This window comes from Poromitra crassiceps (genome assembly GCF_964638095.1).
Source record: "Poromitra crassiceps genome assembly, chromosome: 10".
Classification (NCBI taxonomy): domain Eukaryota; kingdom Metazoa; phylum Chordata; class Actinopteri; order Beryciformes; family Melamphaidae; genus Poromitra; species Poromitra crassiceps.
In genome coordinates, this window is record NC_139631.1 from 55,089,016 (window position 1) to 55,116,076 (window position 27,061).

The 27,061-nt window shown below is 43.4% G+C and overlaps 1 protein-coding gene across 1 annotated transcript in view; it reads left to right on the forward strand.

The window, feature by feature from the left end:
• mtmr12 (myotubularin related protein 12) overlaps window positions 1–27,061 on the forward strand; it is a 58,484-nt gene that overhangs the window by 10,077 nt on the left and 21,346 nt on the right. Inside the window, exons 3-12 of the mRNA XM_083644455.1 lie at window positions 5,909–6,048; window positions 7,759–7,831; window positions 7,948–8,084; window positions 8,289–8,379; window positions 10,373–10,496; window positions 10,786–10,861; window positions 14,597–14,694; window positions 17,162–17,286; window positions 19,395–19,473; window positions 21,056–21,126. Of these exons, the coding sequence (XP_083500581.1) occupies window positions 5,909–6,048; window positions 7,759–7,831; window positions 7,948–8,084; window positions 8,289–8,379; window positions 10,373–10,496; window positions 10,786–10,861; window positions 14,597–14,694; window positions 17,162–17,286; window positions 19,395–19,473; window positions 21,056–21,126 (1,014 nt within the window). The remainder of the gene's footprint in view (window positions 1–5,908; window positions 6,049–7,758; window positions 7,832–7,947; window positions 8,085–8,288; window positions 8,380–10,372; window positions 10,497–10,785; window positions 10,862–14,596; window positions 14,695–17,161; window positions 17,287–19,394; window positions 19,474–21,055; window positions 21,127–27,061) is intronic.

A 27,061-nucleotide genomic window follows, 5' to 3' on the forward strand; every position in this document is an offset into this window, starting at 1 on the left:
ATGAGTATGTATGTGGGAAAGTAATTCAACACAAATGCTCTCGAGATGCCTCTTGCCAAGTTGGGAATATGCTGTGTGTATTTTCTTTTCCTGTTTTTTGTTTCTGTTTTGTTTTTTTAATGGGCTTGTGGGGTGGGGGGGAGATGAAGGGGAGGGATATTGGAGCTATGAGCCCAATCTTCAGTTCATTCTTTCTTGAAATACCATGTTTTTATGTTGAAAAATTGAAAATAAACTTTGATTAAAAAAAAAAAAAACACCTGTTTGGAACATTCCACAGGTAAACAGGTTAATTGGAAACAGGGCGAGTGTCATGATTGGGTATAAAAGGAGCATCCCTGAAAGGCGCTCACAAGCCAGGACGGCGTGAGGTTCACCACTTTGTGAACAACTGCATGGGCAAATAGTCCCAACAGTTTAAGAACGTTTCTCAGCGTACAATTGCAAGGAATTTATGGATTTCACCATCTACAGTCCCCCATAATATCAAAAGATTCAGAGAATCTGGAGAAATCTCTGCACGTAAGGAGGCCCAAAACCAACATTGAATGCCCGTGACCTTCGATCCCTCAGGCAGCATCATTCTGTCATGGATATGACCACATGGGCTCTCGAACACTTCGGAAAACCATTGTCAGTTAACACAGTTTGTCGCTGCATCTGCAAACTCAAGTTAAAGGCCGGCTTTACCGTGGGGAATATGAATATATATTAAATCTCACGCCCCTAAGGTTTTCGAATCCGTTGAAATTTTTGAAATTGGTTGTTTCCCGCCAGAGATATCACCAGAAATCCACTCTGTGTGGAGGGGGGGGGGGGGGGGGGGGGGTGGTGGAGGGGAGGGGCGGGTGCGGGGACCCGAAATACTACATTTCCCACAATGCACTGGGCTCGCGTGGCCTTCGTTTTCATGCCCACCCCTCAGGCATTTGGCTGATATCAAACTCCAGTAGGTGGCGGTAATGCACATATATGTTTGCCAACCGCCATAAAACTCAAAGAAGAAGAAGAAGAAGAAGGCTTCGACAATAAAAGATACAAAGAAGAAGAAATAAATCGAAAATAAAATTGCCTCCAAATTGCACCAAATGTAAACGGTAGTATATATGTCGGGAGATGTCTTCATAAATTTTTTTTCATGCATTTTCATGCATTTTCGTAGGAGTTACGCGCATCTGATGTTGTAACTATTTTCTGTAAAAATGTGTAAAAATGGGTACATTGCTCAGCGTTGATTTCGTTACTTCAACTCACCTACTACTAGATGTAAAATTTGATGAGCTTTCCAATGCCGCCAGTCCCGTGTCGATTAGTGCTTCCGTTCCCGAGATAATGGTCTCTTTGCAAGGAACTATGGGAAGCTAATATTAGCTACAGCAGGCTAGGCGGTTGAAAAGATGGCTGCCTTTTGCTTTTCGTCGAGAGCTCTGAAGGGGCGTGGAGGACCTCTAGAGGCGGGACCATGGCTCACAAGACTTGTAGTTCATAGGCGCTCGAGTTCCGCAAGCGGGGAGGGAAGCCGGGTGACGCGTAACGCGTCATCCGGCTTCCCTAAAAATGTGAGAGATGCCTGATAGGTCAGGCAGTGAAGCTCCAATTTCAAAATATTTCAACGGATTCTAAAACCTTAGGGGCGTGAGATTGATATATATTCATATTCCCCACGGTAAAGCCGTCCTTTAAGACTCTACCATGCAAAGCGAAAGACAAATATCAACCACATCCAGAAACAACGCAGGCTTTTCTGGGCCCGAGCTCATCTGAGATGGACTGAGGCAAAGTGGAAAACTGTCCTGTGGTCTGACGAGTCCACATTTAAAATTGTTTTTGGAAATCATGGACGTCGTGTCATGGGTGCCGCGTCTATGTGCCGACAGCCTGCAGTGCCGATAGCCCACAGAACCAGCTGAGTGAGGCGGCGTGCAGCATGTCGGTGGCCCGGCTGGAGCTAACCTCCCCCCACGACTAAACCTAACCTCCCCCAGACCCTAACCCTAAACCTAACCTCTCCCACCCCCACGCCTAAAACTAACCTCTCCCACCCCCCACGCCTAAACCTAACCTCCCCCAGACCCTAAACCTAACTTCTCCCACCCTCCCACGCCTAAACCTAACGTCGGCATTGTGGGCTGTCGGCACTGCGGGTGGTTGGCATTAGGGATGTTCATTTTGAAAATTTTCCATAATCGATAATCGGTGAAAATTAACGATCAATTATCGATTATCGATCATATTAATACTTATATATTTTTTAATATATATATATATATATTGTAATATATATATATATATATATATATATATATATATATATATATATATATATATATATATATATTTTTTACAAAATGAGCTCCAGCACCCTGGCATCTTGCAGCTTGGTCACCGTCCGATCCGACAAGACAGCGACAACCGCCCACCGCTCGATCACCAGCCGGTTGAACATGGCGCAGATGGAGTTCCACCTGGTTTTACATGATTGAACAAGCTTGTGACGCTCCTTTTTATTGGGGTTCATCTGTTGCTGTTTGGCCAGCAGGCCACAGGATCGATTCCATTCCTTAACTCATTGAGTGCCAGCCACTTTTGGACTTTTGGACTTTTGGACGCTCCCAGTGCCAGAGTTTCAGAGCGTTTTCAGTGATTTCTCGAGGCCCACAGAATATTGTGTGATATTACTATGTAAACACCGAACACGCACAAAGAACGAGGAGACTCTATTGTATCATCAGCAAAAAAAAGTTTATTGATACCATTTTCCGTTCTTTAGTTATGAGCCGGAGAAGATATGTTGTTTTGAGCAAAAACAGGCGTTTCAAATTAGAAGCTGAGATATTCCGCCTTTTGTGAAATGAAGCATTTCAAGCACATTCACTGAGTCTGAAGCTAATATTTTCTGATGTAGTGATGGTGTAGTTGTGTGGTGCCCTGCATGCCCCACCCCCCTCTCCCCCCCTCAGCTGCAAACTCCTCCCCACACTAACACACAGCCTCACGCACCCAGCGTCTATTTTCGGAGTGCTCCGTTTTTGTGCGCCGGCTCCCAGCGCGACACGGAAAAGCCAAACCGGACTGCTGAGAATGGTTTGGCCCTTCGGCGTCGGGTGCTGCTTTTCTGGCGGCTAATCGTGTGGAGAAACTATACAGCAGAGACAGAGAGGCTCAGTTGTGGGCGCGGATTGACTGCTGTTCGCAGCCAACGTCAGCTCCAGCCAGAGCAATCTACTGTATATGGCTCTGGCTGCAGCATGAGCGGTTTCTCTTTCATCACGGGGCTTTTTCCTGCTGTTTTCCTGACCTTTCTCTAATCTGGAGAGCACTGTTGCCACCTAATGAGTCCGTAAAATAGTAGGGATGCACCGATTGCCATTTTCTTGGCCGATTCCGATTTCCGATTTTTGAATAGTCTGACTTGCCGATACCGATTTTTGCCGATTCCGATTTTTTTTTCTAAAAACAACAATTGACAGCTTACACAAACGTTTTTGTAACTTTGTTTGAAAATTAAGATTCATAGAACAATTCTTACATCTAATGGGGATCCAAATAAACAAATAAAAAATTCTTATCATTTGCTTGAAGTAGGACCATCTCACTCAAACACATCTCAAAATAAAAGTGTTCCAGGTTAGGCTACTGGACAGAGCTTTTTTGTGCAAATACAATGAATACAAAAATTAAATTAAATCCAATAGCCTATATCCCACAGCTATCATGCATTTACTTTTCCAAAAGAAAACAGGTGCAACAGAACATCAAAATGATCCATGGACAAGGAGTTTATAGACTGGCTCCAGACCAGTCCTCTTGAGTAGAGGGGAAATTAGTTTATGAGTTACAGTAACGATCTTCAGTCTGAATATCAGGCGGAGTTTACACACAGTCCGAAGTTTGGTATGCATATTTTTATCTGCCATCCGAAAAAATATCATCACGCACAGAAAACGTTGCACACTTGTGAGTCCGATGCATTTTTATTATTATGTCCGTCGTTCTCATGTCGTTCTACTTGCAATACGAAACAAATAGTCTCTCCTGTATCCACCACGTTGCAACATGAGTGACAGGCTGGCAGGTCGGGGAATGGTTATACTGGACAGAATGCTCGCGTTCACCTCGCCAAGCCGGCTGTGCGCGGTGGCGGGTTGCTGGAGCACTGCTTCCCGGAGAGAGAGAGCAGAGAGAGAGGGGCCAGTGAGGTGAAGCGAGCCGCTCAGACTGGACTCCAGCCGAGCGGGACTCGGCCGCATCTCTGTCTCCACGGCTTATTTTCGACTTGCATGTGTGACAAACTGCGAGCTTTGTCTACTTCACTGACGGTGAAAAAAATCCACAAGAGGAAGGTATGCTGGCATGTGTGGCGTGGTGGCTGGGTGCCTGTCTCGGTGCTTTGGGGTGCGCGCACGTCATGTGAAAATCGGCTCACAGAATCGGCTATTTAGAGTGACCGGCGCAGATCACCGATCGAGGCCGATCACGTGAAAATCGGCCATTTCCGGTCACGTGCCGATCGATCGGTGCATCCCTATAAAATAGGTTATACACCTTCAATAGCTACAATATTTGTACAGGAGATGCCTGAGGCTTTGATCCACGTCCCACCGTCAAAAAACGCATTTGACGTTGATCGACGTCATTGGCACTCTATGTCACTATTTACTTTGACGTCGATCGACGTCATTGGCACTCAATGAGTTAACGATCAATTATCGATTTTCGACAATTGATGAACATCCCTAGTTGGCATAGCGGGTGGACCCCGTGTCCTGCGGGCTAAAGAGGAAAAGGACCATCCAGATTGTTATCAGTGCAAAGTTCAAAAGCCAGCATCTGTGATGGTATGAGCCGGGCGGGGTGTTAGTGCCCATGGCATGGCTCAGTTACACATCTGCTACATACAGGTTTTGGAGCAACATATGCTGCTATCCAGGCAACGTCTTTTTCAGGGACGTCCCTGCTTATTTCAGCAAGACAATGCCAAGCCACATTCTGCACGTTTACAACAGCGTGGCTTGGTAGTAAAAGATTGCGGGTACTAGACTGGCCTGCCTGCAGTCAAGAGACCTGTCTCCCATTGAAAATGTGTCTCCCATTGAAAATGTGTGGTGCATTACGAACAGGCCCGGTTCTACGGGGGTGGAAAAGCATGCATTGCACCCTTATTTTAGTTGTCTGCATGCTCAGTTGAAAAGTTTTTTTTTTTTTTTTGCTGCACACTTACTGTTTAAACTTGAATTATAGTTGTTGTAATTGTATTATCATTATATGGTCCAAATATTTCAGTAAAGCACTTGAAACACTTGAAATATTCTTGCTTGGGTGGTATCATTCTACTTGAAATGATGGTCAAATGCATTATTTTTAGTAAACTAACATGTCAAATTTGTGGGCCCGGCCTTTGGCCGGGCATCTGCACCCCTTCCTATCTAGGATGCACCCCTAGTCATCTTGTTCTGGAACCGGCCCTGATTACGAAGCGCAAAATACGACAGCGGAAACCCCGGACTGTTGAGCAACTCAAGTCGTGCATCAAGCAAGAATGGGAAAGAATTCCACTTTCAAAACTTCAACAAGTAGTGTCCTCAGCTCCCAAACGCTTACTGAGTGTTGTTAAAAGGAAAGTTGATGTAACCCAGTGGTAAACATGCCCCTGTCCCAACTTTTTGCAACATGTTGCAGCCATCAAATTCAGAATGAGTTCTTTACAAAAAATCAAGTTGATCAATTTGAACATTAAATATCTTGTCTTTGTACTGTATTCAATTAAATATAGGTCGAAAAGGATTTGCAAATGATCACATTCTGTTTTATTTAAGTTTTACACAGCGTCCCAACTTTTTTGGAATGGGGGTTGTAGTTGTATTGTTTCTCAGGCACTCTGTCAGACTGATTTCACACTGTGCTGCAGGTGAGCTGGTGTTCTGCAGTGCTGGGACGGTCCTGAAGCTCACCCAGGATGAGGCGTCGCAGCGCGGCACCTTTGGGACGCTCCTCTGCACCAACTTCCGTGTGTCTTTCATCAGCGATGAGGAGACAGGGGAAGAGACGGTGAGACCTGACATTTTTCTTCTTTTTTTGATCAGTTATTTCCCCCCTGCTTTCCTGGTCGTTGCTCCATCCCCTCTGCCGATCTGGGGAGAGTTGTAGACTAGCACATGCTTCGTCTGATACATGTGCAGTCACCAGCTGCTTCTTTTCACCTGACAGCGAGGACTTTCACCAGCAGGACGTAGCGTGTGGGAGGATCACGCTATTCCCCCCAGCTCCCCTCCCCCCGAAGAGGCGCCCTGATCGATCAGAGGAGGCGCTAGTGACCAGGACTCACACCCCACCGGCTGTCTGTGGTCACTCTGACCAAGCCGGAAGTATCACTGGCGAGTAGCACTGGCGAGTGCTTTGACCTCGACACTACCCAGACGCCCCCTGGTGGTAGGCGAGTGCTTTGACCTCGACACTACCCAGATGCCCCCTGGTGGTAGGCAAGTGCTTTTACCTCGACACTACCCAGACGCCCCCTGGTGGTAGGCGAGTGCTTTGACCTCTACACTACCCAGATGCCTCCTGGTGGTAGGCCAGTGCTTTGACCTCGACACTACCCAGATGCCCCCTGGTGGTAGGCCAGTGCTTTGACCTCAACACTACCCGCTGATCAGACTCTTTTGACTCCCTAATATCAGCACAGTATTGACATCTTGGTGTAATCAGCAGATCACAGCAGAGGCTTAGCCCTCGTTCACACAGGACGCCGAACGTAAGCAGAACTGAAGCTTGAAGCAGCACAAGCTGAACGTACGCCTTACCGTTCACACAAGACGCCTTCTCTTTTCCTCTCAGCGCCTACTCTCATGCCTTGAACCCACCCACAACTCCCATTTCACTTCATGCCTCACGGCTTCACGGCTTCAGCGTCAAGCTTGGAAATTCAGCGTCAGTCCTGAGTGATCGCTTCAGCGTGGCGTGAGTGTGGCTTCAGCGTGGCTTCGGCGTGGCGTGGCTTCAGCGTGGCTTCGGCACGGCGTCAGCGTGGCGGCACGCGTGCGGGTGGTGTGAACGGCTTCACCTGTTAACAAGGACGCCTAAATGAAACTTGTGGGTTCAGCGTGGGTACAGCTTCGGTTGAGCGTTGCTTCGGCGTGCTGTGTGAACGGGGGCTTAGTTTAATCAGCAGACGCTCGGAGTTGGTGTGAGACATAAGCCACTTGGACAAACAAAACACATCCGTGTCCTCACAGTCCAGTACAACTGTTCCAGTGTAGTTCATGGTCCTCAGGTTAGCATAGGCAGAGAACAGCATTGTATCTGCCTCTGTATGCTTGAAGACATAGTCCCTCCTTGCCATGCCAGTGCCCAGGCTGGTTGACGTTTCTCCCTTGCCGTATATGGCCTCACCCCAACCCGATCAACTTGTGCTTTCAACTCTTCCTTCACAAGCTTCTGCAGTTTAACCTTGCTTCCTGAGTTGGTTGCTTATTCATTCCTATTAAGCATTAACTAACTGTTTATTTAGTGTCACTTATTGTAAAGTGTTACCTAATTATTTGTTGATTTTGATCAGCAGCCAATCAAAAGGATTAGCCCCTAGCACCTGACCAAATAAAAAGTACAAACTACAAACTGATATGCCATATGCTTTATTGAGAACTTTATTGAGAACTGTAGACTTCACAGAGTCAAATTGGGATAAAAGAGATTCCAGTTAGAAACGATATCCTTCTCCGCCCTCTGAAAATGTCTCTCATTCAACTCTCTTCCTTTCAGGCCCCGCTTTTCAAAAATAGACTCTATGGGGAAAACGACATCCCTCTTTCCTGTGTGGATAACATCTATGGAGGTAAAGCTCGTGACTATCTTTCCTGTGTGGATAACATCTATGGAGGTAAAGCTCGTGACTAATGATTTTCACACATCTCTTCTCGGCCTTGTTGAGTTGTTTCTCCTTTGTTTCAGGATATGAGGACAAAAGGAAGCTGGTGACAGGAAGCCTTGTGAAGAATAAGTATCCCTCTAAAATCATCCTTCACTGCAAAGATATGCGTGTGTTTCAGTTCGCTCTGACCTACTGTAAAGAGGAGGATGCCAAAAGGGTACAGAAAAGATCAATATCATTCAAATATATGTGCACTTTTTATTTATAAAAAAAAAAGCTATAGGCCCTTTTCACAGCAACCATTTTGAGGTGGAAAAGCAGGTGTAATCAATAACATTAATGAGGGCCCTGGCACTGGAGCACCTAAATAAAATATGACTTGCATGCATATGATGTGTTCATTTGTTTGTTCTCCTTGTAGATCTTCCAAGGAATTGTCCACCACTGTTTAGAACCCAAGTCTCTGAAGAATATCTTTGCCTTTTCCTTCTGTGAAAGCACTGCTTTTCCAGGTATGTGATCGGGTCAATATGCAGTCAGTGGCTCTGATAGTTTGAACATTTTCCACATAATATAATATAGAGCAAACAAACACAAAGGTCATTCAATACTTGATTTAACATCCTTCAGGATTCAGCAACAACAGTGCTCTCACAGTCACATAGCCTACTATTCATAAAAGTGATTGTTTTACTTAAGGAATCACTATTTAATTATTATATATATATATATATATACAGTATATATATATATATACAGTATATATATATATATAGCACACATGCTGTGGTGTAATGGCTCATTTATAGTCCATTTTCATACGTAAATAGATGAGTCCGTTTCAAACGTTATTATCGTCACTGCCCACATACTTCCATGCGTCTTTCACGTTGGTATCATGTTAAGCAATACATCCACCAGTGGGCAGTAGAGAGTCAAATGTATGAGTGTGTGTGTGTGGTTTTGCTCCGTTTCATGCGTATCCGTAAGCTTTCAGATGATGGACAGAAAACGCACGAAATGAACGCAGAGTACAGACAGAAGGCTCTGTCCGTCTCCGTCTTTAACGTAGAGTATAATTGGGCCTTAAGGGTGATGTACTACTGTGTATTAATGTACCCTGTGTGTTCCTTGGGCAGAATTGTTTTATAGAATTGTGTTGTAGATTTGTATAACTTGTATATTTTAGCCGTATTGTCTTGTTGTGATCTTTCCAAGGGACTACAGATGCAAATTAGCTTCCAGCTATAATCTGGTATGGTGCATCAAATGGCGACATTTATGTTTGAACTAAAATGGTAAAATGGTAAATGGACTGCATTTATATAGCGCTTTTATCCAAAGCGCTTTACAATGTGCCTACATTCACCCATTTACACACCAAAGGCGGAAAGCTGCCACGCAGGGTCCATCGGGAGCAATTTGGGGGTCAGTGTCTTGCCCAAGGACACTTCGACATGCGTACTGGAAGAGCCGGGGATCGAACCACCAACCTTCTGATTAGTGGACGACCTGCTCTACCTCCTGACCTCACAGCCGCCCCCCAACTGTACACTGTCCCTTTCAAATAAATACATTACATAAATAATATATATTCACTAAGGGCCACATTGGGAAATGAGAATCACATCAAGTGCCAGACATACATATTTTATTGACTAGCCTCAGAATTCGACTACCGGTACTCATTCGTTTCTCTCATAATGGTCTCAGTCAACCCCCCACAAATTCCACTGCGGGCTCCATTCTCAAAGGCTGTAGTATACTTTTTCGTACATGTAGCAATCACAATAAAACAGTACTTGCCTTAAACACAAGGTTGTTGTCTGTCTAACTGGGCTATAGATGTTCTTATATATTGCGTAGTTTCCAATGCCAAGCTGTGTTTGTCCATTCAAATGTCTGTTGAATCATTAGAGCCTGATTGTTAGTTCGTTGTGGACATTATGTTTTTATCACCTGTCAATCAAAGGTTAGTTAGTATTTGAAATGTAAGTGGCTGCAACACACTTACATTGCGAGTTGTTTACGCACACCCACACAAAAGCTGCTCTTTCTATCAAAGCAACACCTACAATAATAGCGGCAGGTGCCCCCAGTTTCTCGTCACTGTTTTACTGCCTTATTATGTTATTATGGTTTGATCACCAACTGGTGGTCTAAAACAGTGGTCCCCAAACACCGGGCCCATTTGGTACCGGGCCGTGAGCCCGGTCAAAAATAAATATATATATATATATATATATATATATATATATATATATATATATATATATATATATATATATATATATATATATATTACATTTTTTTTTTTTTTTTTTTTTACAAACTACCGGTACAAACATAAATAAACGTCAACTTGAAACTATGTTTCAACTACCACACAGCCTATAATATTATAGCCTATGTTTATATAGATATATCTATATATATCTATATATATCTATATCTATATCTATATATATATATATATATATTTATTATTATTATTATGTTTTTCAGGGATGCAGATGCAGCAGAGGACCATGATGTTTGACTCAGCTGAGGACTGGGCCCAGGACCTGAAGAGAACCAGAGGCAGCTGCCGGCTGGTCACTGAGAACGCAAACTTTGGCCTCTCACCCTAGTGAGTATGTTTGTCTAACCCTAACCTAGTGAGTATGTTTTAAGCCCACCAAGCTCAGCCAAGGTGAGCAGCAAAGCAAGGTGAAAGCCCCTTTGGCACATGATGAAAATGGCAAAACGAGGTATACCAGTTGTTAATTGAGTGATGGCAAATATGCTGTATAAGTGTGATCCAGAGAGATATAATAAAACATGGACTCCAAGGAGTGCTCACATTGAATTGTCTGAAATGAGTATGCCATGCATTGGCAGAAGAGGTTTGACTGATAAAACATCTTTTGTTTTGACAGCTTGCCCCAGTTCTTCATTGTTCCAGCGACTGTTTCTGAGGCAGACATGACTCTCTTCCAGGGAAAGGGATTACCAGTAGGTGCCATTCAGTAAGGGCCCGATTCAGACCTTCATCAAAGCCTTTGACTGCCATTGTACCGCTAAGCTATTAGCAGTGAGTGGCTCTACCACAGTTTGTACTGCACACAGATTGAAAATAAAGCCATGTACGTTCTAGTTTTAATATAGACAAATGGCAAATGGCCTAAACTCCCAAAAAGTTGGCCTATCTAATGGCCTATTTAAAGGTCAAATATACACCTCATGTGTTAGAAGTCACAGAGGTTAAAGGTCAAATATACACTTGACTTGTTAGAAGTCACATAGGTTTAATATCAAATATACACTTGACTTGTTAGAAGTAACAGAAGTTATCCGCTTTTCACTTGGATAATTATGAGACATTGCTTCAGTCATGTGCCTGGAATCATTTCATATTTTGTAATTTCATTGTTGCATAGCATGGCATTTAAAGCTGCACGAAGTGATTTTCTGACCACTAGAGGGCGGCAGAAACAGCAGCACATTTATAAGTAAAGCACAGTGAAACCAGAACCACCCCCCCCCCCCCCCCCCCCCCCCCTCCTTCTTTTGATCTTTTCGGAGCGAGAGAAAGTTTACTTTCTTCGAGCAGGTAGTGATTAGCTAAAGCTACAGTTCACAGCTGTAGTAGCTAAATCTGTGGTTGGATGACCCCCAGCGGATATTTTAGTTGATAAGAAGGCAGTTTTGTATTTATATGTGTGGTATTCAGTTTTTGGAGATCACGATCTCTAGTTCAAGTTGGCTTGCTAGGTCTGGGGGTAAACAGTCTCAGACAGGGGGGTTAGGTGACCATGCCCATTTAGGAGACCGGAAGAGTATCTCATTTCATACTATTGACGGAGCCTGTAATGAGGCATCTCTATGTATGAAGTGTTTCTGGCCAACTACTGGACAATAGAGGGCCCTAAGGACAAACCTTGCATAAAGGCTAATGGCTAAGCTAAACATACTGTACCTATGGTGATGTCCCACAATGACAGTCACAAGGGAAGAGGTAGGTAGCAAGTTATGAATGGGCCAGGAGGAGGATCGAGTTGGTTTTGATTTTGACAAGTTTCAGAAAAGTGGTGAAAACAGCAGCACATCTCATCTCATCAATTGAGCTCAGGCTTAGTCCGTTTCATTTGATTAGTCAATCCTGCATTAAATCATCTTGGATAACTGCATTAATTACATTAAATACATTAAATCATCTTGGATAACTGCATTAATTACATTAAATACATTAAATCATCTTGGATAACTGCGCACTCGCACTCTGCTACATCGAGATGAATCGCACCCCAACAACTGGATCACACTCCATATATGGACGCGAAGTGAGGATCTTTGCAGGATGACGTGAGATTGACTAAAGCAACACCTTTTTCTCTATTATCTCACTACTGTAATAAGGAGGGTTACGTGGCGCACAATAGAGAGCCGCAGTAACGAGTCTGGAAATCATCGATGCTAACAGCCCTGGTTCTTCACAGTTTTCGCCTATGGGAGTTTTGAATGGGTTTTTGGCACGATGCTTCTAATAATCTCTCTGGGCAACGCTGGCTTAATCAAACGCGAACCAGTGTTTAGTAATATCATCTTCACACACGAGGACCACTTTTATGAGTTTTGAAGCTTTTATGTGCCGTTAAAAGGGTGGCTAGCTAGCAAACAGCTAAATGAGACTACAATATCGACGCGGATATTATACGTCATCACGAGTGAACGCGGAAATTCTTTCTCTCGCGCCTTCGGTCACACACAGTATGCGACACTGTGTGTAGTTCTGGATTAGCTTAGCACGAGCTTTTTACCTCTAGGGCTCGCAGTTACGCTTCAAAACTCATGAAAGTGGTCCTCATGTGTGAAGATTATCCCGCTGAACCTTGGTTCGCGTTTGATTAAACTTGCGTTGCCCACAGACATTATTTGAAGCATCGCGCCAAAAACCCATTCAAAAATCCCATAGACAGAAACAGTGAAGAACCAGGAAGTTTGAGACTTCCGCATTCAGCCTACAAAAATGCGTCATCCCTGTGGCTCTCTATTGCCCAACTGCACATTCAGACAGCACGAGTTGAGCGCAGAGCGTGCTAGAAATGAGCATGCAAGCTAACAATGAGCATGCGAAGCTAGAGTGTGCAAAGCTAGAAATTATTTCTCATTCTCGTAATGTAAACTGTATATTGCTTTTTTTCTTTTTCTTTTTTTGTCAGTGGAAGAAAAAACTAGAAAAGTGCACTCGGTGGAGTGCAGATCTCCGCCAGGCCTGTGTTTTCCCCCACGCTGACCCATAGATACATGTGTATATACATGTATGCTCTGCTGTTTATGTGTAGGCTATATTATGTGTTGCTGGTTGGGTAACACACCGGAAAGTTTTGTTAATTATTGAATGTTTATGTGTCTGATAATGTGGGATGGTCAATTGTCCTGACACAAAAATGAAATATTCATTCGTAGTTATTGTTCATATTGTGCGTAAATTATTATTTACAATTGGTTTATTGATGATGAACTATGCCTCGTCATTCATGTTGTCTTGCTGGTTGGCTAACACACCGGAATGTTTTGTTAATTATTGAATGTTAATGTGTCTGATAAACGCATGTGGGATGGACAATTGTCCTGAGATGAAAATAAAATATTCATTCATTCATAGTTATTGTTAATATTGTGCGTAATTGATTAATTAGAAGAATTATTGATGATGAACTATGCCTCGTCTTTCATGTTCATTGTTCATTCAGGGATATTATGATGATAGTGGTTTGGGGGCCCTGTGAGATGTCGCATAGGGCCCCAAAACGGCCAAAAACGGCCCTGGGCAGGAGGGAAACTGAAGCCACTCGCCGTTGACTTGTGAAGTCGTTCGGAAAAAAGCTGAATGGATTTTGTTTATAAAATAAAACTAGAACGACCGCACCATGCCAACAAGTGAGCAGTCCACATGCATGTCTGTCCAGACTTTGACGTTTGAGCCAAATGTGAAGAATTTTGGTCAAGGTGTTACTGAGGTATGGCGTTACCGAGCTTGAAAATGGCGTTCCTGAGGCCACAGTGACCTTGACCTTTGACCACCAAAATGTAATCAGTTGAGTCCAAGTGGACATTTCAGGCAAATTAGTTGAAATTCCGTCAAAGCATTCCTGAGATCTTATGGTAATGAGCATGAAACGAGCGAACTGGCAGAACAACTGAACTGATGGCAGAGAAGGCAGAGAACAGAAACATCAATCACTAAAGAGTGGCTATTTTAAAGGAGAACTTCACCGAAAACAATGCGATTTATTTTGCACAAACGGTAATCACACATATCTCAAACCTGGAAACAGTTTTGTAGGCATTCATTTAGTTTGACAGTTATAATGACTGGAGTTAAGTTGTGGACCAGTCATTTGTACATGAGTGGTCCACAACTTAACTCAAATTTCCACAACTTGGGAACAGAAGAGTATCCTGAGCCAACTCCTACATTCTCCATGGTTAGGATTCTGTTTGCCACCCAATGTGTTGGGATAGGTGCTTTTTTATGGTTTTTGATCAACTCGCAAGCAAAGGCATGAATAGTCTCGATCTGTGGAAGATATAAGTTTGTCTGAATCGAGCCCTAACCTGTCATTTCTAACATTGGTTATTAATAGTTACATGAAATCATGATCATTCCTGTATTTTCTTTCTTCCCCATTTGATATTGCAGAATAGTTGATTAAAAAGGCAAAACATGCTTTTATGTCCTGCCAGATTTGGTGTTGGTCCCATCACAGTGGATGTGCACTCTTCAAAACCTCTTCCTTGCCATTGCTACAGGAGGATAATGTCCCACAGTCTTATATGGAAAAGTAAGACTCAGACATGCATTATCTCTCTGTTGACCCTGTACTGTAACATAAGACTCAGACAGATAATACATTATCTCTCTGTTGACCCTGTACTGTAACATAAGACTCACACAGATAATACATTATCTCTCTGTTGACCCTGTACTGTAACATAAGACTCAGACAGATAATACATTCTCTCTCTGTTGACCCTGTACTGTAACATAAGACTCAGACAGATAATACATTATCTCTCTGTTGACCCTGTACTGTAACATAAGACTCAGACAGATAATACATTATCTCTCTGTTGACCCTGTACTGTAACATAAGACTCAGACAGATAATACATTATCTCTCTGCTGACCCTGTACTGTAACATAAGACTCAGACAGATAATACATTATCTCTCTGTTGACCCTGTACTGTAACATAAGATTCACACAGATAATGCATTCTCTCTCTGTTGACCCTGTACTGTAACATAAGACTCACACAGATAATGCATTCTCTCTCTGTTGACCCTGTACTGTAACATAAGACTCAGACAGATAATACATTATCTCTCTGTTGACCCTGTACTGTAACATAAGACTCAGACAGATAATACATTATCTCTCTGTTGGCCCTGTACTGTAACATAAGACTCACACAGATAATGCATTCTCTCTCTGTTGACCCTGTACTGTAACATAAGACTCACACAGATAATACATTATCTCTCTGTTGACCCTGTACTGTAACATAAGACTCAGACAGATACTACATTATCTCTCTGTTGACCCTGTACTGTAACATAAGACTCAGACAGATAATACATTATCTCTCTGTTGACCCTGTACTGTAACATAAGACTCACACAGATAATGCATTCTCTCTCTGTTGACCCTGTACTGTAACATAAGACTCAGACAGATAATACATTATCTCTCTGTTGACGCTGTACTGTAACATAAGACTCAGACAGATAATACATTATCTCTCTGTTGACCCTGTACTGTAACATAAGACTCAGACAGATAATACATTATCTCTCTGTTGACCCTGTACTGTAACATAAGACTCACACAGATAATACATTATCTCTCTGTTGACCCTGTACTGTAACATAAGACTCACACAGATAATACATTATCTCTCTGTTGACCCTGTACTGTAACATAAGACTCAGTCAGATAATACATTATCTCTCTGTTGACCCTGTACTGTAACATAAGACTCACACAGATAATACATTCTCTCTCTGTTGACCCTGTACTGTAACATAAGACTCACACAGATAATACATTATCTCTCTGTTGACCCTGTACTGTAACATAAGACTCAGACAGATAATACATTATCTCTCTGTTGACCCTGTACTGTAACATAAGACTCAGACAGATAATGCATTCTCTCTCTGTTGACCCTGTACTGTAACATAAGACTCAGACAGATAATACATTCTCTCTCTGTTGACCCTGTACTGTAACATAAGACTCAGACAGATAATGCATTCTCTCTCTGTTGACCCTGTACTGTAACATAAGACTCAGACAGATAATACATTATCTCTCTGTTGACCCTGTACTGTAACATAAGACTCAGACAGATAATACATTCTCTCTCTGTTGACCCTGTACTGTAACATAAGACTCAGACAGATAATACATTATCTACCTGTTGACCCTGTACTGTAACATAAGACTCAGACAGATAATACATTATCTCTCTGTTGACCCTGTACTGTAACATAAGACTCAGACAGATAATACATTATCTACCTGTTGACCCTGTACTGTAACATAAGACTCAGACAGATAATACATTATCTACCTGTTGACCCTGTACTGTAACATAAGACTCAGACAGATAATACATTATCTACCTGTTGACCCTGTACTGTAACATAAGACTCAGACAGATAATACATTATCTACCTGTTGACCCTGCTGTAACATGTTGGATGTGCTGCCACACTAGACGTTCTGATATTATCTTCTAATCTTAGTGGCATCCCTACTTAAAGGTACATTCAGCAATGTTTTGTGTTAAAATAAGTGTTAAATGGCTCTATATTCTGACAGCAATCACTGAAGTAGAGTGTTTGGTCAGTGTCTTGAAACCCCCACCCCCCACTGTCCTCTATCTCTCTCCTGTAGTCCTGCAGGCTGGGCAGACGTATCTCCGCAACCGTAACTCGTAGAGACTCACGGATGGAGTCATTGGATTCGGGGTGAAGAAATACATGTAGTTTTTTGTTTGCATCGCAATCTGACCTTCTGTTTCACAGAAAATGTTAACTTTTCTCTGATTGGATAAAAATTGGCGCCGACCTCAAACAATCCAATCATATTCATATCCAATCATATTATATGGTAGCTATATCGTCTGCTCGACACAGCATCATTGACCCTTCTTCACATTGCATTGTGGCTCTTCATGCTGGGTTAGGGTTAGACAACACAATGTTTGTGTTGTCTCACAATGTGTTTGTGTTGTCTTACAGAATGTTGACAGCTGTGGCTCATAACTACCTTTTCTCAGTGAAGACAGAGGACCTGTCTGACACTCTGCCTACCGTCCAGGACGTCCAGCTGTCTTACAACAAATTTAAACAGTTCTTCCTCATTGGTCAGTTTACTTTCACACTGTCTCACCTTGAAATCCTTAAAAGTTTGTGAATTTGAGAAAGAGAAAAATCAATGTCTTGAAAGTTTTTGAAAATAATGATCATAGCGATAGTCCTGGCAGGCAGCCAAGTCAAGCTCAGCTTGTTGCAGTTTGTTTTGCTTTGACATAGAGGCCATTTACACCTGGCGCTAACATGCGTTCTCTGTGATCAGATTGTGTTTTATCACTTGAAATGCCAGGTGTAAACACCCCCAAAACGCATTGAAGAAGGATTGCAATCTGATCGGCCAAACCACCTCCGGAGGTGGTCAGGGATGCATTGTGTACACATTGAACACAAGTGTAAATGCAATGTGTGCTCTCAATCTGGATACAGCAACTTTATGCGGATTGTGAGGGCAACCATTTCTGCAATCTGATTGCAGAAAATGCATGTTAACGACATGTGAATGGAATCAGCCTGAAGTGATAAAATACAATCTGATTGCAATCTGATGGCAGAAAACGCATGTTAACGCCAGGTGTAAATGGCCTCTGATGGTCACAGAGTCATCATAGAGGACCCAACACCCCAATGCTGATTGGACTTAACTCAGCTCAGCTTTGTGGGCTCCTCAGGGGAACTGAAAGACCAGGGCCGTTTCTCAATACCAAGAATGCATTCTTGTTCTTGTGTTCTTGGGGAGAACGTTCTTGCTAGTCATTCTTGGAAGAATGAACTTGCTAGGTCACAAGCACACATGACGCTGTTGGCAGTTTGAGACTATGCGTTCTTGAGGGTATTGCGCAATACCAGCGCAGAGGCCACCTGCAGTACTACACAAATAAAAAGCTCAGCTGATGTAGATGCAGCCAATTGTGCTCTGGATCTTTTTTGCCATGTTTTGCCATAAATGTTCGTAAAGTGGCACTTATTGAAACCTACCCTGCTTGTAGGCATCAAAAGTCATCAGAAATTAATTTAGTGATGAAATAAAACTTTAAATTGTAAAAAACTTCCCGGAGCTTATGGCGTCTTCTCTGCTGCGTTCTGCCTCCGCTTATGCCGAAATGAATGCTGGGATACGTGCCTTGTCAAGTTGACACAAGTCACCAACTAGAGCATCGGTAAAGTGGGCATGTTGAGAACACATCCGGGAATTTTAAGCATTCTTGGCTAAATGTGAACTTTGCATTGGAACAATACTTGGGCTGCGACTGATGACGTTTCACAGGGACACAAGAACGCAAGAACACACAAGAACCCTTATTGAGAAACGGCCCAGGTCCTGACTCCTGTGTCTTCGCACCACACAGCTCACACACCCAGTCCACATCAGCTGATGACTCAGCTGATTTTCTTCTAGGCATTCAATTGGCTAATCTACAGGGTGCCTTATTTAAAGATGCTTTCTAAAAAAAATCAGCTTCCTCTGCATGCCGTTTGCACCCTAGCTTCACCCCAGCTCTTCCATACATGCTGTGTCTGACGTAAACAATGTCATTCTGTTGTCTGTTACTGCTCTGTTCTGTACCTGGGGGTCTTTGCTGCTGCTCGAGCCATACCACCAAATATAACTATTGCATATGACAACTAGAATGACACTCAGAGAGCAAGGCCCACACTAAGGCCAATACTCCAGTCTGCTATCATATGCAAATTTTGTGAGTCGGATCAGAACCCTAAAGCGCAAATTATGCTCGAGCGAAATCATTCTTATGCTTAGCTATTAGCTCTTTTCCCTAGTCCCGCCCCCTTTCCTCACTATGCCCCACCCACATACACTTAGCCACTCCCCCTACCCACCCCTCAAATCCCGACTTTCTACGACCTTCCTATCCCTAGCCACTTTTCCCTTGTCCTGCCCCCCTCCTTTGACCCAGATTGGATCAGATCTGCTCCTAAATGTCATGGGTTCTTCCTTAAATAATATGAATATAATATTTTTGACTATAGTGGTCCTGACATAAATACACATGATGTGAAAGTGCTTGAATTGATGTATTTTGTGCAAGAATAGAAACAACTTATAGAAATTGGGGTCAGCGTTTAGAGTTAGGGTGAATGTAGACATACAAGCGTTTACCTTACAGGTTGCATGGTTTGTTTATGTTCTGTTTTCTCATAGACAGCACAACAGACTTTTGGATATCGGATATGAAATGGTTCTCCTCACTTGACAGCTGTGGTTGGCTGGACATCATCAGGTCAGCTGAAAGAAAAAGTCCTTCAATGTACAGTAGTATTTGACCCAGGCAGATGTCGGTGCAATTTCGGCTTGCTTACCAGATCGACTCGAGCACGCATTGTGATTGGCTGTATGTCAGGCACGTGGCTCGGGCACGCATTGTGATTGGCTGTATGTCGGGCACGTGGGATTAACACGTTAATCATTAACGTGTGCAAAATGGCCGACAGCTTTAGATTAGCTAACAAGCTAAGCTACTGATGTTATCAAACATGAAAGACAATCATAGAAACATCCAATGATCATGATTCAAGTGTTACAGGACCATTTCTCATAAACATGAGCCTTACTTTTTGAAAATAAATGTTGTGAGAGTTTAACTTAATCTGTAGTTGTCGACCCCGAGCCGAGCACATCCAGTAGGGCGATCCGATCCTGTAGGGCGATCCGATCCTGTAGGGCAAGCCGATCCTGCACCTACACAGGCATGATCCTGTAGGGCAAGCCAATCCTGTACCTACACAGGCATACATAGCACTTCTTGATATCACTGTGTTGTTGTCGTTCCTGGATCAACATTTGTTCCTAGTACGGCCCGGGAAAACCCCGCCCCTGAACTTATTTGAATGGTCACCGCAATTGCTTCTTCCTTAAAATGTGTGGCAAGGGAAAAAATGTGGTTAAGATTAGGGTTAGGGTGTGAAAAAAGTGCAGCTGTTGGCGAGCTCGGTCCTATGGCTAAATGGGGGGACGCCTTCCAATCTGAGAACTGGGGTTCGACTCCCGGTCGAACCACACACATTTTTTATAAAAAAATTAGGTTTAGGTGTACAACAATGTGGTTAGGGTTTGGGTCTGGTCGTCGTTAAAAAAGAAAACCCTGGGGGGTACGGTGGTGCAGTGGTAAGCGCTGTCGCCTCACAGCCCGAAGGTCCTGGGTTCGTTTCCCACCTGGGACGCTGTGAACACTGAAGGAATGCGTGCCCGTCCGCATGTCCTCGAGTGCCCACCGCCCGGGTGGGGTCGTCAAAAGGGCCTTTCTGTGTGGAGTTTGCATGTTCTCCCCGTGCCTCCCGGGGGTTTCCTTCATATAGGAACCCCTTCACCAAAGCATGCAATATCCTGATTGCTGATGTGGTGCCTCCTCTGGTCGTGAAGGGCGCCTGTTTGGAGGGAGGGGAATTGGTTGGAATAGCGTGATCCTCCCACGTGCCATGTCCCACCGGTGAAGCTTCCCCTGTCAGGTGAAAAGAAGCGGCTGGCTAACTGCCCATGTCTCGGAGGAAGCATGGAGCCAGTTTTCGGCTCTCCCCAGATCAGCAGAGGGTGGAGTAGCAACCAGGATAAATATAAATTTGCACTAATGGGGGATAAAAATGGGATAAAAAATCTTAAACACATATTTTTTACTTGTTGCACGTTTTCAGGAAGAAGCAATTGCGGCAACCAATCAAATGAGTTCGGGGCCGGGTTTTCCCGGCCCGTACTAGGAGCAAATGTTGGTCCAGGAACGACACCAACACGGTGATATCAGGACGTGCAGCATCCATGTATCATCCTTTTTCCATACATGTGTTAACACTTGTGCTGATGTGCTTCAGGCAGTGTCTTCACAAAGCAATGGAGGTAGTGGAGTGCCTTGAAAAGGAAAACACCAATGTTCTGATAATGGGTAGGTAATTTAACATTTCATCTCATTGTCTACCTGTGGAACTACCACTTACCTGTGATATACTGTATATTTGTATATTGTACATTGGACTGCACTTGCAATGTTGTGATTTGTCTTTTAGATATTTTTCCTAATTTCTTTATCTCTGAATATTGATATAATACTGACACTATCCTCGTATGTTTGCATATTGTGGCAATAAAAGTGATTCTCATTCTGATATTAACCATTTATCCTATAATAAAGTTGCCTAGGTGGATGGGCGGGCTGGTGGCGGTGTCTGTCTGTAAGTCGCGTTTTGTGGCTCGATGTCACTTTCGTGACGTCGGCTGGCCCGAAGAGCTACGTGTAACTATCACTGCTGCTACTGTACTTCATAATATAAGAAACAAATTGAATTGAATTGACCTAAACACTTAAACGTTACTCACAATGGGTTGAAATGAGGAAAGAATGTGTGCGTTAGTTTAATGTTTACAACATGAGCTTTTTCAGGTCCGCAGCTCACTGTCTGTGGCTGCTGCCTGATGCTGGGCATTTGAAAGCAAGGTGCATTTGTTTGTGCGCACGGCACGTGCCGGTGGTGGGGTGGAGTAAAGTTCTCCATGTTAAAAACAGTGTTGGCCCGCAGGACCCCGCCCAGCGAGAAAACTAGAGTTTGTCTCATGGAGCTCCACCTCATGTTAGCCGGCTGTGCATATGGAGAGAGAGAAAACAAGGCTAGGTGGAAACCTAGCATAGGGCCAGCACAGAAAAGAAAAGCGTTGACGAGCCTGTTCGCTGTAGCTGTTAGTGGCAAAAGTATGAAGGATACTTGTCAAACATATTTCATTGCAGGATGATGTTGTGTGTTGGTGTAGGCTACACCTTCAAATCAAATAGCCTACGTGTTTGATTTTAAGATATTTTTTACCCCAAAAATAAATAGGCTATTTACCCCCGTTTAGCCCAATGTTTTGTGTCTTTTAATCAATCACCTAAATATCATATTATATTATCAATCATATAGGCTATTCTCTTAATTGTATTATATGATCTAATTTGATATCTTATAATAATATATCATCTATATATAGATAGATTTATAGATAGCCTATATACAATTGGATCTGATCAGTGTTGTAGCTCCATTACTGATGTAAAATGTTATTTTAGCAAGAGTACCTGCTGCAGACAAGTGGGCGGACCTCACGCCTCCGCAACTGACAGGAAGTCACGTGACCTCCGCAGCGGAAATTCGTCTGTTTGTCATCTTTATTGACATATTGAAGTTAAACAGACACACAACAAACATAAATGCAACTTTGCCAATGAAGTAGCCTACATGACGTCGGCAGTTCGTCTTCATGTTTTGAACACAGATTTAAAAGGCTTTATACAATATATAAAACTGAGAAGTTAGCAGGTAAATGTGCTATGGATAGCATTTCTAAAGTGAAGATCTAACTATAGACGGTTTTAACTTGACAACAAAAACATTCTAAATTGAACCCCCGCTCACTTCCTGTTGCAGTGTTTGCTATGGACATAAAAGAAAGAAAAACATTCAAGTGCAGGACTGACCATTCCGTGAAAACCGTCTATACATCTGAGCGGTGAAAACAAAAGTAACAATGTCGAGTGAATATTTCTGCAGTTTGCCGAATGCTGAGAAAAGGGAAGTGCTGTGGGGTTGCGCTCTGGTGAAAACCGTCTATAAGTGACAGTCGGAATTATTGGTCGCCATGGAGACCCCCACACACACCTACATAGCCCTGTCAAAAATGTGTAAACAGAACATTCATATTGGACACTTCACAGTTTTTTATACTGTAGCCTACTGTCTATATTGATCTACTGTAGCATACAGTCTATATTTATATAGCCTACTGTGGCCTATGTAGCCTACAGTCTATACTGTAGCCTGCAGTCTATATTTATATACTGTAGCCTACGGTCTATATTTAAATACTCTAGCCTACAGTGTATATACTGTAGCCTACAGTCTATATTTATATAGTCTACCGTAGACTACAGTCTATAATAGCTACTCTAGCCTACAGTCTATATACTGTAGCCTACAGCAGTGTTTCCCACAGGATTTAGAGTATTTGTGGTGGGGGACCGCAGACTCCCTAGGGATGTGGGAGGGCATGCCCCCTCCCCCCCCCTCCGCGAGATTTTATTTTTAAATTTTAAAGTAAAATGCATGAATTTGGTGTACTTTGAGAAAGCTTAAGAGCAAAATTAAAAGGCTAGATCTATCAAGTCAAGTCAACTTTATTTATATAGCACATTTACAAACCACAGCAGCTGAACCAAAGTGCTTCACAGGTAAAACAGGTAAAGTGCAGGAATACTAAGTAAAAAATGCAACACAATACAGGATGTGATAGAGATTAAAAGGAGAGAAAAGAGAGAAGCAGATAAAAGGAGTAAGAACAATAAAACAATAGAAGCCGGGACTTGACGATGGTTAGGTGGAGGGGAAGGCCAGGGAGAACAGGTGGGTTTTGAGGAGGGATTTAAAACCCCCTCCTCTTGAAGCCTATGAAGAACATGTCATCATTACTGTGCTGTGGGTTTACAATGACAAACAAAATTTCTCCCTATAGGTCAGGGATACTCAACTTGCTTTGCCCGGGGGCCACTTTCGTGAAATGATAGAAGGCGAGGGGCCAGTTAATAAACAAACAATATACATTTTTCTGTAGCGGATTGTAGGTTTTTGGGGTGTCAGCCGGAGTTTAGGCTGACAATGTTGTGCACACCGGATAGTTAGTTAGGTTAAGTTAGTTAGGTTAAGTACATACATAAGTGCCTGGGTAGCGAGCAGATGGCGGTATTTGACAATTTAGCAGCTAAATCATAGATTATTGAAAGATATTCCATATTCCAGACTGAAATGCTATAACAGAAGTATTGGCCAGAATGACATGAACATTTGGACACTTATTCAGCGGGTATCTTGCATGTTGCGTTCAGGTGCACTGTAATTTTTTTTTTTTTTTTTTTTTTTTGGTCAACATCTATTTGTGGCGGTCAAAATCCTTTTGTGGCGGCATCTATTTGTGCCACAAATTCCTTTATGTATGGGAAACACTGCTACAGTGTATATACTGTAGCCTACAGTCTATATTTATATAGGCCTACCGTAGCCTACAGTCTATATTCAAATAGCTACTCTAGCCTACAGTCTATATACTGTAGCCTATAGTCTATATGTAGGCTATATAGGGCTACTGTAGCCTACAGTCTATATTAAAATAGCTACTCTAGACTACAGTATATAGACTGTAGCCTACAGTCTATATACTGTAGCCTGCAGTCTATATTTATATACTGTAGCCTACAGTCTATATTTATATACTGTAGCCTAGTCTATATACTGTAGCCTGCAGTCTATATATATATACTGTAGCCTGCAGTCTATATTTATATACTGTAGCCTACAGTCTATATTATTTTCAGAACATCAATAAATAATACATGGCAGTTAGTCAATGGGGGGGGTTTAAAAGAAACACCACCACCACCACCACACACAAATCAATAAAACGTTACTTATTTATTCAGGCAGCCAACAAACTAAACCAAAATCCTCTTCTTCCGACAGTCAGCGACCGTCAAAATCTTCTTCTTCTTCTGTTTTATCGGCATGCAGATCGGCACGCAAATAGAGTGGACATGTAGGCTAGCTCCGCCCAAAAAGAGGGGGGGCATCAATTGCTGATTTGACGGTTGATTACCATGGAAATGATTGAAGCTTTGAAGCGTAAATTTTTGGGGGTCAGCCCTAATGTGTGTGTGTGTGTGTGTGTGTGTGTGAGAGAGAGATGACACAGATATGTGCGAGATCATGTGCAAAATAAATCAACATTGTTTTTTGGTGAAGTTCTCCTTTAAAGGTGACAAACGGAAAACACTTAAAAGGACTAGCGGAAACTAGATGCAGACCAATACGTCACCTCACGTCTGCTGTGTGGACCAAAAAGTAGCATTTGAACACATCGCAAAAACACGACAGCCGACTTCCAGCTAGCACGTACGCTCTGCGCCTGCAGCTAGCACGTACGCTCTGCGCCTGCAGCTAGCACGTACGCTCTGCGCCTGCAGCTAGCACGTACGCTCTGCGCCTGCAGCTAGCACGTACACTCTGCGACTGGAGCTAGCACGTACGCTCTGCGCCTGCAGCTAGCACGTATGCTCTGCACCTGCAGCTAGCACGTACGCTCTGCACCTGCAGCTAGCACGTATGCTCTGCACCTGCAGCTAGCATGTACGCTCTGCACCTGCAGCTAGCACGTACGCTCTGCGCCTGCAGCTAGCACGTACGCTCTGCGCCTGCAGCTAGCACGTACGCTCTGCACCTGCAGCTAGCACGTACGCTCTGCACCTGCAGCTAGCACGTATGCTCTGCACCTGCAGCTAGCATGTACGCTCTGCACCTGCAGCTAGCACGTACGCTCTGCGCCTGCAGCTAGCACGTACGCTCTGCGCCTGCAGCTAGCACGTACGGCTCTGCGCCTGCAGCTAGCACGTACGCTCTGCGCCTGCAGCTAGCACGTACGCTCTGCACCTGCAGCTAGCACGTACTCTCTGCGCCTGCAGCTAGCACGTACTCTCTGCACCTGCAGCTAGCACGTACGCTCTGCGCCTGCAGCTAGCACGTACGCTCTGCGCCTGCAGCTAGCACGTACACTCTGCGCCTGCGTGATTCATGAAACTTTATATAGAAAGTAGCGTTCGCCGACCATTTAGCTCACTGAAACGGATTCGTAATATCGCTACTTCGAGGATATGTCTGATAAAAAGTTGCAAATAACACTGGCGTATGTCAGCACTTGTCTGGTCTTATGGGTGATCATATAGCAAGAGGCTCGAGAGACTTTCCCAAAGGCACGTCGTGAAAATATTCGTGGATTGGAATTATCAGATGAGATAAATTGGAAAATGAGCAGAGCGTTTTGTGTGCTCTCTCCTGCTTCGCTACCCCAGACCAGCCAATCAGAAGCCTCTTCTAAACATGAACTGTGGATCATAGCCATAGGATCAGGTCTGACTATCCCCCGCAGGTACCCTGCTAGACTTGACTCAATAAACACTTCGTCACTTTCTAAACATGGGGAGAAGCTGGAGCGTGGTTTTGGGGCACAGTGCTGCTGCCTACTGGAGAGGAAAGTTATAGAACAGGCTACAATTCTCTGCTCTGGATGAAATTATGTGTTTCGAATGCATTTATTCCTCTAGTATTCTTCTCAGAGATCGACTTTGCAGCGGGAATATGCCTAGGCTATAGCCTATTTGTTCGGCACGTCATACGTCATTCTGGGCAAGCTTGGGACGCATCGTCATTGAAACACAGACCATATGCATGCTCCTATCTGCATTTGCGGACACAAATATGAGCCAATATTTCCTCGACATTACCTTGATGAGAAAACACAACTTAAAACGTGTTGGCATGGAGAATAGGCTCAACTCAGTCACGGAGAGAGGAGTGCAATGTGAGCACGCAGCTCTTCTCTCGCTCCCCCGGACACGGGAAGAAAAAAAATGAATTCTAGGCTACGCAGACCCATGTCGTATTAAGTGTTAAAAATTCATCAGAAACTAATTTTAAAAACTCAGAACGAAAATGTGTTTCTGGTGAACGAATTTCCACTTTAAACAGCGTGCGCTGGAGAGACGAGTGTTGCTTTTCTCTCCCACCTGGCTGTGGCTTATGTCTATGGGCTGTTCTGAGTGTCCTCACTCGCTGATCATGAGTTTTCAGTTTAATTCATTGATATGCAGAATGATTAATTGCCTAATATACAGTAGGCTATGTAACTACGTCCATTCATGAAATTATTAAATGGCACGGGGACATTTATGGTCTGTAGCCTATGTGCTCGCTTAGCACGTCATCCCCGTCTTCCCCCTCCACGCCTCCGGAGCATCTGCTGCGACCTTG